We start from the raw sequence: 13,251 nt of genomic DNA, 5'->3' as shown, positions 1-13,251 counted from the left end.
GCCCAATTGGAAATTTGCCGATGTCTCTGCCAATTAAAAATGTTTGTAAATTCCTACATATATATCTAATCTTGAATAGGTATCAAAATTTCCAATAGAATTTTTTAATCTCCGTGGCATAAAAGCATTCCAAATCTTAGATTTCTAAAAAATTCTACATCAAACATCACATTCACTAACTTCAAAAACTTCAGGCTTGTAATAAAATTTGATGCACGTTGAATATAATGATGATCTTTAAAATAAAAATAAAATATTTTCCTTCTTCCTAATGGATGTCTTGTAAAATCCTTTTATCCCACATTCACTTGAGAACTGCGACAACTATTGCCACAAAATTGCTGTCTATCTATAGTAAAGTGAACATTACATAGTGAGATCAGTTACAGCGTCACTTTGCAGTAAACAACAAAGCAGTTGACATTCCTATCTCTAAAAATATACAAGATAAAGTGAAAAAGTCAGTAATAATATAGTAGAAGTTCTGCTGTCTATTTTGAAAAGACATCTTGATAGCAATAATGGTAATTGTTTTTAAAAAAAACCCATTAATGGCACGATTGTTTAGTCGCGATATTCTATACTTATTGTCGTAGGTTGATGCGTCACAAAAGAAACGATCATTTTTTTGAAATTTAAACATTAATCCGAAGATAGAATTGTTTTCGCAGGTCGAAAATAAAAGTATCTCCTGATAATCAATCGCTTGGTTTTAATTCTAACAGTTTCATGTCACGGATCGAAAATTGCAAACGAACAAATGCATGTTTTATGTATTTTTTCCTTAGTATTGTTACGAAATTTCCGGGTTTCGTTTAGATAGTGGGGGTTATATGGTGTGAAGAACGCTCAATCAGCAGGCGGCAGTAGAAAATAAAACAACGACGTTTATTTACACGAAGACACACAGGACAGCACAAAGACGACAACTATATACAGCACAGAAGACGATTATCTTCAGCCGAGACATGCAGCATACACAGCTAGCATACAAAACAGCATAGACAGCAGTATACAACAGACTCTACTGCAGACAGTAGCCCACAGCTTAGTTCAGCACTAGCTTCACTTCGTCGCTGCTCCACTTTCCTCTGGAAGGCCAGTTCTTTACCGTCGGTTACGACTACTTTTCGACTCCACTGGTCCACGACGAAGCTTCTTTGTCGCTTCCGATTACTCAATTCACCACTGGTTTAAGACGACTCTCTCCGATCTGGTTCACGACCACTCCCCGGCAGCTGTAGCTCCTTTTATAGGTCTCAGGAGGCTGGGCTAGAAACCTCTCAACCAATCAGGAACGTTCGAGGCGTAACTCGGTTCCTACTGGATGGATCGGGAAAATTCTCAATGTTTCGGGTATAATCTATTTTGGCGCCAAAGTCGCCAAATGGCCACCAAGTTTTTCGCCAAGTTCTGGAACCTCCTATGGAACCAACTATGCTGGGAAGCAGCATCACAGGTTCGTAACAGTATTATTGTGCCCAAAATGTCTTTTCGTACTAAATCGAAGACGCTCTACTATTTCGTAACTTTTTCTTTTTTTTTTTTTTTTTTTTTTTTGTATTTTGGGTCAATTTTGAGATAAGAATGTTAAATCCTCTGTTTGCTGTGAGATAGCGCTAGACAAGATCTCATCGTGAAGTGCACGTTCTTTTACTATGCCTAGACACCAAGTTTGAGGAATAGATGAATGTCTTTTGATGTGGGGTTGGAAAAAAACTTTAAGGCACAGCGTATTTGAATAAGAGTTTTTTTTTTTAAGTCTTTTATGCCATGTATAGCTTACAATTTGATATATCTCTTATATATGATCCCATTTTTCTAGATTTTCTAAGGAAAAATGCCTGAAAAGTTTGATTGGGAAAAAGTGCCAAAGATCGTTTATCAACCAAAATATGAAGAAACACTCATGGAACGTTTCAAAAAAATGGTTGAGAAAGAATACAAACTGAAATTCAGTAAGTTAAATTTCTTCTATTAATGATTATTAGTATTTACAGAGAGTTTATACAACACAAAGTAGCAAGATTTAAAAAATAAAATAAGAAAGATAAAATGGAAGAAATTTTTCTTCATAAGTCAGGCCAAATTGGAATTATGTTGTTTCATAATATTCAGACCACAATATTTATCAAAACGTGTAATAACGTTACTTAATATTTAAACTTTTTCAGCAACCTTTGATATTTAAAGTAAGTCATCAAATGAAATAACTTATATAAAACTATTGTTAATGAGTATATATAATCTTCCAAAACTGTCCACTAAATGGTGAGGGTCAGACACCTCCGGCGATGACAGGATGGGCTTCCTACGGGAAGGGTTGCATCGTGGTCGGTGATTGCCCTTAGAATTCAAGACTTAGTTTCCACAATGCTGCCAAGGGAATACGGATATTCAAATTAAATCATATGCCTTATGAGCAGGCGGGGTGGAGTGGCCTTGTATTGTTACTTATTAAAACACAAGTAAAGTAGCTTTACATAGCTTAACTAAATTTTTTTTAAAATAGTAATTACTAATAGTAGGTGTATTCAAACGCGGTTGATGATACTCGTAAGTGAAATATTTTCTGCTTCAAGTTAAATTTATATTCCCTATGCTTCTTTAATTAATTAATAAACTATTTTCATTTTGATAATACTCTTTTTTCCACTCACATATTTTCAGGTGATTACTGGGAATTTCATGAATGGAGTTACAAGAATTATCCAGAATTCTGGGACTGTGTTTGGCGCTTCTTTGACATAGTATATTCGAAACCCTATTCTCAGGTAAAGTTTCCGAGTACCAGTAAAAAGGTATTGATAGGAATTAAACATTCTAAATAAAAATCATGGTCCAGCAAATTTTTAGAAAAATGTTGTAAATACATTCAAATGAAAATTTACAATTCTATGTCTGTAAAGGAAATAAATATTATTATATCTCTAATTCATTAGTATAAGTTAATACAGGAAAAATGAGATATTAGATTAATGAAATATACACTTCATGGTCACATAGTAAAAGTTTCAAACACCACGCGTTTATTGAAATTTTTTTACGATAAAAATGAAATTATATGGACTAAATCATATAATGAATAACAAAATAATCCCATTTAATACGATTTTAAATTAAAAAGCATTGTATTTCTAGATGAATCTCTAAATTTTCCTCCTTGGAATTAATTTTTTTCTAAATTACCTGATATACTACAGTTATTTATACCATTATGTTTTAAAATATCAGATTAATTTTTTGTACATATTTTTGTATCGAATAGAAAATGTTAAACATTTCTCAGGTTAACGTCAGTTAAAATAATAATTATGACCCACTGTCCTTCGCTTTCAACCAGTAGAATAGCATACAAACTGATAAAAGCATTGCAGCATTCCTATTTCGTCTAGTATAAGCAACTAGAAACATGAAAACAAAGAATTGTGTTAGAACATTCTTATTTCACCTGATAAAGCCAAAATCATGTCAGAACATTCTCATTCTACCTGATACAATCTAACCAATTGAACATATACAAGCTTTCATAAAAAAATCATTCTTTTTTAAATAATAATAAAAATAGTGGATGTGGTCTTTTAAAACTTTCTGGCATACCCTCTAATAAATTTGTCATGTAAGAGAATGCCATATATGGCATTGGCGTACAACCGTTACGAAATATTAACTTTTGGGCTGGATTTACCATTTTTACTGAATCATTCTTGGCGAGATATTTGGCGATTAATTCCTGACATGCTTTAATAGTATCCAAAAATCTAATTTGTGTTTTAGACACGTTATTCACAACTTATTGACACTAAAATTTGATACAAAACTGCTTTTGTAGTCACAAAATCTCATATCAAATTTGATATATTTAAGTCATTGCGTTTTTAAACTATCGTGTTTACATGTTTCTAAAAGCACAAACAGACACACAGTCAACTTTTTGTTAGATTTGGCTCAAATTCTGGCAGATATCTACACTATATATGTTAGAACTATGCGCAGATTTTCATCTATCTAGCTCTCTTCGTTTTGCAATTATGGTGTTAACTTACATTCGAACAGTCGAACAAAATACTTCCTCTGAACAGGTTTTACTCAAAATTTAATAGAAATCGGCACATTTGATATAAAGGCCATACACCAAATTCCAACTATCTAACTCAAAGCGTTTTTGAATTATCACAGATAGGCTGACGAACGAACATTTCTCAAAAATCTTTTTTTCGAATTTATGAAGTCTAAAACGTAGAGATTCGTCAAAATCTCGAGTTCGGATTTTTTTTCGACGATTACTCTATTCTATTCTACGCATACGAGACGATTCCTCTATTCTATTCTACGATTACGACGATTCTATTCTACGATTATACGATTCTATTCTACGCATACGAGACGATTCCTCTATTCTACGCATACGAGAAAGTAAAAATAAAAAAAATGAGAAGCATAGTGGTTCAATAAAAGAAATTAATGTAAGAGATAAAAATATTCGTGCATAGGAAATTCGTAAACAGGTTTAAATGAGTGGTAAATTTTGTTACCATTTTTCATTTCATTCTTATATAATTTTCTCCTTATTCCAGGTGTATGACAGAAAGAACAGTTTCGATAATATGCATTGGTTTATAGGTGCCAAAATAAATTATTCTCAAAATCTATTGAAATACAGAGATTCTAGAACGGCAATCATTTCTACAGGTTTGCCCCGATTTTGAATTAATCTTCATTTACGAATTCTATCATATTATTCTTGTTTTATATAGTTCATCATATTATTCTTGCTTTACATATTTCATCATATTATTCCTGTTTTACATATTTCATCATATTATTCTTGTTTTACATAGTTCATCATATTATTCTTGTTTTACATAGTTCATCATATTATTCTTGTTTTACGTAGTTCATCATATTATTCTTGTTTTACGTAGTTCATCATATTATTCTTGTTTTACATATTTCATCATATTATTCTTGAACTTTATATGTTATATTATTATTTATCTGCATATATTTTTATAAGAATCTTGATTTGCATATCTAGATATATTTATTTACATCTTTTTATTTCTCTCATTAATTAATTTTAAACCTTTATATTTTATTTAAAACCAATTTAATTTAATTTCTAATAAGAAGATTTGATGAAGTTATTTTAATTTAAAAGTATTAACCTGAACATGTCTCTTTAAAATTAAATATTTAATGATATCTAAGGAAAAGGCAACTTTAATAATGACAGAATTACCTTATTATTCCAGTTTTAAGACTATTTCTCACAGCGATTCTGCATGAACTAATATAGACTTTTTATAATTTTGTATTATTTTGCTTTATGTAATGAAAACATATAAGAATTGATAAAATATTTAGAAACGTGGTTTTCATTTCGCTAGGTTCGAGTTTTATATATTAAAAAATCGAAAATAAAGAACCAATATCCCAGTCACTGATTATTTATATGAAGTTTATAATCCCTAAATAAGTGCTCCCAATTACCTTCGTTCCCCTTCCATATTGGTTGAAAATTCAAACTAAAACATGGCCTGAGCTTCCAAGATTGGTTCAATAATTGGGACAATTTATAACTTTTTTTTCATGCATTGGTAACTAATTAGAAAAGTCTTTCGAGACAATCAGTGTTTTAGCTTACCAAACATTAAATAAGTTACAATAATTAAATTAATGCCATATTTATGATGGGTGAGTCTGCTGGTCACTAAGACGGCTATTATCAAGTTAAAGCATAATTGTTTATCCTATTTCTAAAAGACAAATCCGAAATTTATAATGAATTACAAAGTTCCAAGTTCATAAGGGATAAAACTATAGAAAAAGAGCAATTTTTTTATAAAGGATGAAACACTTTATTGCATTAAAAGGAAATTAGAATGAGCTTTTCGTTGGCACTTTAGTTGGCGACTTCAATTATAGGCCAATAGATTATTGATTGGCCAAAACATGCTCCTGCCAATGGTTACCATATCTTGGATATTTTATATTCAAGCTTGTACTTTCACATTTTCTTTTGAAAATCAAACTCTAAAGGCAATTCTATCATCATTTATTTCGAAACAAAATAGGTCCTGTAGAAAAATGACACAACGAAAACTGAAAACAAGGTTGCTTCATAATAAACAGTTTGCATCGTATTAGAAATGACTTGCTTACAGAAAAGCAAGATTTACTGGCAAAAAAAAATCGATTTCAATATTCAATTTAAATCTAAAAAATTTATTATTATTTGAAATTTTACGTCGTTGTTTTTTTCAGATGCTGACGATAATACCGAATATATCTCTTACAAGGGCTTGTACGATGAGGTTAGAGTCTATGTAAAAGCTCTGAAAGACGAGGGAATAAAAAAGGGGGACTATGTAGCATGTAATAAAAATTTTCTCTTAATTAATAATTTCAACCCAATATTAAATTAATTATATCTGTTTTTTTGTCTTAAAATTCTGATTTTATTTTATACTTAGGTTACATGTCAAACAAGACGGAAGCTGTAATTGCATTCCTGGCAGCAGCTGCTATTGGTGCTATTTTTTGTGGTGCTCTTCCTTTGCTGGGCGTGAAAGTAAATAATTCAGATTTTATTTATTTGATCAACAAATTTACAAAAGCGCTTAAGAATTCAGGGTTTGAAACAACAAAAAATAGAAAAAAAAGTGACATGTGAAAGATCTTCCATTAAGATAAGTCGAAAATCGATTTGAGTTTCAATTATTCTTTGCTAATTCATGCAGTGAGACGGAAACATACTTTAGACAAATGATTTCTATTATAAACTAAATCAAGCCTAAAAATTTAGACAAATGATTTCTATTATAAACTAAATCAGGCCTAAAAATTTAGACAAATGATTGCTATTATGAACTAAATCAGGCCTAAAAATTTAGACAAATGATTGCTATTATGAACTAAATCAGGCCTAAAAATTTAGACAAATGATTGCTATTATAAACTGAAGCAGGACTAATTATATAAACACTATCTCAAATTGCAAAATTACCATTAAATAATGATCATATGCAAAAATAACAAAATCTCAACTCTCACTATTCTTTTGGTGTTGTGGATGTTAGTTTCGGCTCAAGTCTCGACTGACTAAGGCTCAAAGCTACAGTTCCGTACCAAAATAGACCACAAGCTTCTTCAGATAACCGACCAATATTTTATCACAAAATGTATTCCTTTTCTTTCATTGTCTTTAAAAGTATGCATTTCTATTAAAAGCACCAACATACTTTACAATCCCAATGCACATACTTTTAATATTGAAAGCATTAAGATTATCTGGTATGGTACATATATTTAGAAATGAATGAATCAATAAATTAATCAATTTAAGTAAAAATCCGACAAAGGCTCAAAGCTACGAGTTCTTCATACTGCCTTCATACGAGCCTTCGAATAGCTTCAGACCTCAATAAAATGAAAGTAAATTAAATTTATTGTATTCCTAAACTGCATATTCGATTGCAGAATATATCGAATCGAATGATATTTTTTGATATTTAAAATGCTCCAACTCTTTATTGTATTTTTTTAATTTTGTTATTGACTTTAAAATTATGCAATTTAATCAGAAATACACATTATAAGTTTGATACATGTTAAACACAGCCTTTAATACTAATAATCAACAAATTTATCTAATATGTAATTTTTTTTATATTTATGATGTTTCAATCTTAACATTTTTATTGTCTTTAAAAGTATTCAGTTATTTCAGTAATACAGGGTGTCCCACATTGTAGGTAGCTTATAGTATTTACAAATTCGGATATAGCACATCAAGACGACTATTTTGATGCATAACATGTGGGGTCCCCTAATATAGCGTCATAGTCTAATGACACGAAGAACGTTAATTACGAATCCGTCAGTTTGTATTCCAAATTACGATACATACGACGAATGCGCAACATGGAATCTTCCATTGGTGACTATGGAAACTTTTGGCAACCAATGAGAGAGAAAAAGCGTCTACAAGTGAATATGAAAATTTACTCTACGGCATATAAGGCTAGAAAACAGGAAATTTAAGAAAAAATTCGGCTGTCAGCACAACATAAATTGCACGGCGATTAAAAGAAGTTACGAATGATTTAAGGAGACCAGCAGTGTGTTGGACAATGTGTTAGCGATGGGGGGAAAAGAGACAGGTGACACGTTTTTAGTTTAGTTTAGTTATATTAACGTCCCGTTTGAACCAACACTGGGGCTATTTTGGGACGGACCTCGTCATTTTGGGCCGCGGTCAGATGACGAGGACGGCACCTGAGCTGGCACCCCCCTCTCCACACCACACCAGCGGGAGGACATTTGTTCATGATGGATTTAACGTGCGACAGACCCCCTTACACGACGGTTCTTCGGTGCAATCGGGTCACGAACCTGAAACCCTCCGGTTCCAAAGCCGAGACCTTACCACCAGGCCACCGCGGCCCTACAGGTGGCACGATTACTCGACATGTCTAAAAGCACGGTGCATCGGATAATGAGGAGAGATGCGGCTCTGTTTCCTTACAAAATTCAAATCAATCAACCATTGACCGATTTGGATGGTTTAAGGAGGTTTATTTTGCAAACACATTGATTAACAAAGTTTGAATGTGGCAAAATTGATTTTAATCGGATCCAGTTCAGTAACAAGGTGACCTTCCACCTCCAGGGATATGTTAATAAACATAACTAGAGGTTCTGGGCCATTGAAAATCCTCATTATGCAATAATTCGGCCACTGCACCCAATTAGAATCACAGTGTGATGTGCATCATCTGCCGAAGGCATCACTGGGTCAGTGTTTGTTTATCAAAAATGTCACGTGGCGTTTATTTTGACGTGTTGGTTGGCGGTGTCATTCCGTTCCTGCATGGCATAGATAAGAAAAGTGATTATTGATTTATACAAGATGGTGTTATACCTCCCCGCACTCAGCGAAACTTCGACCTTTAATCGGAAAATTTTCACGATAGACTGATCATGTTGGAATCCATTACGAAAATACGCAATGGCATAGAGTGGCCACCTTACACCCCGGATCTTAACCAGTGCGATTTCTTTTTATGGGGACGTCTGAAAGACACAGTGTATCTTACACAGCCTTAAACATTGGACATAGCAGCAATTGAAACCGAGATCAAGGAAATTGGAACAGATGTTTTGCAAAAAACAATTGCGAACTTCAATTCCGAACTTCGCCATGTCATCTGTTCGAAAGACTGTCATTTCGGAAAAAAAATTGTATTGAAAGTTCTCAATATACATTGATTTTCATTTGAGTTTTTTCTCATCTCTTGAAGTTGTAATAACACAATCTTCACGCCTTAAATAGACTATGACATTATATCCGGGTACCCCATATGTTACATACCAAAATACTCGTCTTGATATGTTCTATCCGAATCTGTAAAAGACGCTGCATACCTTGTGGAACATCCTATACTAGAACACTTAAAATTGTTAATATGCTTTTACTTAATGTTCAAATCTACTAACAACTTATATTATACTGCTTATATTATTTCATACAAAATTAGAAATTTATTTCTTTTATCCCATATAAAATCAGATTTTTAACAAATTGTAACTATTTGTATTATAATACTTAATTCATACAAAATTTGACATTTATATATTTTATTCCATATAAAATCAGATGTTTAACTTAAATTTTAGCTCTATCTTCCATTTCTAGGCTGTCCTGTCTCGTTTCGAACAAATTAAACCGAAAATCCTTTTCACGGCAGGAAATTTCACTTTTGATAGCAAGGAATTTAAAATGGACGAAAGAATACCGGAAGTAGTGAAAAGTGAGTGTTTCATTTTAAACACTGAAATTAATTGTTTGCACTAAAATTCCTTGCATGTAACAGATATCAATGCACATAAATATATTTCAGGTCTCCCATGTCTAGAAAAAGTCGTTTTCTGTCCTAAGAAAGGGAAGAAAGTCCAGGAAGATATCTCAAATATCCCCAAATGGTATTCAAATTTCAACAGTTTAAGCAAAAGAATGGAAGAATGTAGCTTTAATTTCATCAGATTCATATTAGATATATAAAGGCAATTATACATATAGGGCATTAGACATATGCACAAGAACATACTCGGAGAGTGGAAATCAAAATGGGGAGAACACAAAAGAGCCAAGATTCCGTCAAGAGCCAGTCAGTTCCTATATATTTCCAATATATTTAGGACTGGGTGGGACAAAATGCCTATTCAATCCCATTTGGATCAGTGTCTAGGGTACTGATTAAGAAACTTTTAAAGAAAAACAAATAATTTATTTACAGTAAACAAAATTAAAAGGACATTAACAATTAGGACGGGAAAGATTATTTACATTAAAGTTAGAAGTAAAATATTTAGATGGTACCAAGGGTGAAGCCTAACAAGATGTCTGCTCATAGCTAAACTATGTAAAGCCGTTGCGTATTAAATACTCATCGTTATCGGACACGGAGAGCCCTCTCTCCTTCCCTGCTCTCAAGCGAATGCCAACAGCTCGCTTCTTTATTAAAATTTATGGTCACGTGACCTAGCACTTTCGATTAGTAGAACCCATGGTGCCATCCATTACAATACAATAAAACTAAATTGAATTGAATGCGTTCAGTATAACAGTGAAATGGTAATGGCCACTAATTAAAACTCTACATTTATATCAAATATATTATGAGAAATAATCCTAATTTTGTACTCGAAGGATAGAAAAATTGTAAACTATAAACTTATGATCTGAGCAGAAATAAGAAGTGGACGTACAAAATTGTATATCATTCAGAAAGGTCAGTTTGATGGACTGAAGTATCAAGGAAGAGATTTTTGAACCTTTTGCTTAACTGCACACTCTTGTCGTTGCCTGTACAGACGGAAATAATGTTTCAAGGCTTCATTTGTTGCAATCAGGATTTTGTAGCAAGATATCAAGAGCATAGAACGGTTATCTAATCCTTATCCAGTAAAATATGCATAGCATTCTTAAGAAAATAAATGTTCGCTTGGTCTAAGAGACACCTTTGACAATTCGTGAACTAGGCATATCTCTTGTGGAGAAATAGGAAGACCTACCTTAAAATATACAGGACTATTTTGTAATTCCATTTTCATCCTCATTGATATCATATGAAATAGTAACAGAAGCTTCATTTTTTACATCCAAATATTGAAATTTGTGTAACCTCTTCAAGTGCTTAAGATAGTCTTTTATTTCTTATATAAAATTAATTTTGTGCACGAAATTTTTTATTGCCAAAGGATTGTAGAACTATATCGATTCTAATTTTTTTTAAAAATAATCGCAAGAAATTACTTTTTTTATAAAAAAAAAAAATTGAATTATCCTTTATTTTTGTTTTATTGTATTTTTCCTTTATTTTTAGTGTATACATACAAGATTTTCTCCGTAAAGCACGAGAGGAACTTCAGGACAACCCCAAAGACATAGAATTCGAGCAGTTACCATTTGATTACCCTTTATGTATCTCATTCACATCTGGAACTACTGGATCCCCGAAAGGTTTAATTCATTCCATTGGGGTAAGAAATGTTTGAAACAAAGTTTTTAATTTTATATCAAATTATGAAACAATAATAATTAAACACTTAATTCTATTTTAATTATTAACCGAAATTTGTTTGTAAATGGAAACATTAACATTTGGACATTTTGAGTTTTTATTGTTGCATCAAAATATTTTAAAATTTTATTACAACTTAGCCAATCGAAGTAATATGGAAAATGTATTAAATTTATTAAAAATATTCAAAACGTCATTATTTTTTTATGCATTCAAGTACAACATATACTTTTTTTTCAATCGAAGTACACAAAATAAAAATATTGTAATCTTCAGTGAAAATGATCTCGAAATTTTGTTGAGTATTCACTATTTAGTCTGGAAAGTTAAACGGGAAACGAAAGTTCATGACAACTAATAAGTTACTCATGAAGTAACTAATAAGTTATCTATAAGTAAGTTCGTGATAACTAATAAGTTACTCGTGAAGAAACTAATGTTATCTATAAGTAAGTTCATGATAGCTAATTACTCGTGAAGTAACTAATAAGTTCTCTATAAGTAAGTTCATGATAACTAATAAGTTACTCGTGAAGTAGGTAATAAGTTATCTATAAGTAAGTTCATGATAACTAATAAGTTACTTCACGAGTCCGGAAAACAGTTTTTGGTATCATTTTGAGTCATTCAGATTACCTGAGAACATAATAAACCAAAAACACAAGGACCTTAACAGATGAAATTTAACAAATGTTTTTTTTTAACCATACCTGTTGATCTATGCCAAATTTTGAAGCAACTCCCGAAAAAAAGATCGGTTCTCTCTTTGAATGGAATAACTCAAAAAGGTAATTAGTTAAATAAGCGAAACTCTGTGGGTCGTCTTTTTATTAAACTTGTATACCTCTGCAAGTCTTTTGAGCCCAATCAGTCAGACATCCAAAACTCATGTCCACTTTGCTTCAGAGACCAGTTGAAGCCCAATTCCATCTAAAAACCGAAGAACAATTGGGTCTGGTGCACACTAAATCCGTTTAGGCCAAATTTCCCTCAAAAGAGAAAACTTTGAAGTTTAGTTTAATTATAAAGCAACACTGGGGCTATTTTAGGATGGATCTCGTAATTTTGAACCATGGTCAGATAACGAGGGCGACTCCTGAACTTCTCTCCCCCCTTTCGAAACTTCCGCACTACACCAACGGGAGGACATTTTGCCCGGAGGGATTTAACGTACATCAGAGCCGCTTACACGACGGTTCTTCGGTGGAATCGGGTCTCAAACCTGAGGTCCCAACACCCAGACCTTAACATCAGACCATCGCAGCCGTGAAGCTTGGAAAGAAGGAAATATATCCGTTATCTAACATAGACTTAGAATTATACGATCCTATCTCAATTAGCCCTTTTGTAGCTAATAAACTACACAAGGGCTAATAATAATAATAATAAACTAAATCTAGAAAGTAAATATAATTTAATTACTATCTTAGTCTACATTTAATTTTTCCAATATGCAATCATTGTTATGTAGGGTTTTTTAGTCCCTCAAGCAAAATATCAATTATGAATTATGAACAGAACTCCCAATACTTTTATTATATCTAAAAATATTCCTTATAGTTTGCATTGGCAAAACAATGAAATATTAAATATTAATTTTTTTCTATAGAATGCGTTTTTATTCAAAAATAAAAGCATTAAAAAATCTGTCATTTATATTTAA

General features: G+C 32.0%; 1 protein-coding gene across 1 annotated transcript in view; it reads left to right on the top strand.

Moving 5' to 3' along the window:
• Window positions 1–13,251, top strand: part of LOC129988454 (acetoacetyl-CoA synthetase-like) — a 34,969-nt gene that overhangs the window by 1,594 nt on the left and 20,124 nt on the right. Inside the window, exons 2-9 of the mRNA XM_056096685.1 lie at window positions 1,826–1,958; window positions 2,671–2,774; window positions 4,578–4,692; window positions 6,268–6,378; window positions 6,477–6,574; window positions 9,701–9,815; window positions 9,906–9,987; window positions 11,391–11,547. Coding sequence (XP_055952660.1) covers window positions 1,841–1,958; window positions 2,671–2,774; window positions 4,578–4,692; window positions 6,268–6,378; window positions 6,477–6,574; window positions 9,701–9,815; window positions 9,906–9,987; window positions 11,391–11,547 — 900 coding nt within the window. The 5' untranslated portion in view covers window positions 1,826–1,840. The remainder of the gene's footprint in view (window positions 1–1,825; window positions 1,959–2,670; window positions 2,775–4,577; window positions 4,693–6,267; window positions 6,379–6,476; window positions 6,575–9,700; window positions 9,816–9,905; window positions 9,988–11,390; window positions 11,548–13,251) is intronic.

This window comes from Argiope bruennichi, chromosome 10 (assembly GCF_947563725.1).
Source record: "Argiope bruennichi chromosome 10, qqArgBrue1.1, whole genome shotgun sequence".
NCBI lineage: Eukaryota > Metazoa > Arthropoda > Arachnida > Araneae > Araneidae > Argiope > Argiope bruennichi.
Note: the sequence above shows the minus strand (reverse complement) of the source record. Positions and strands in the feature narration are given on the sequence as shown.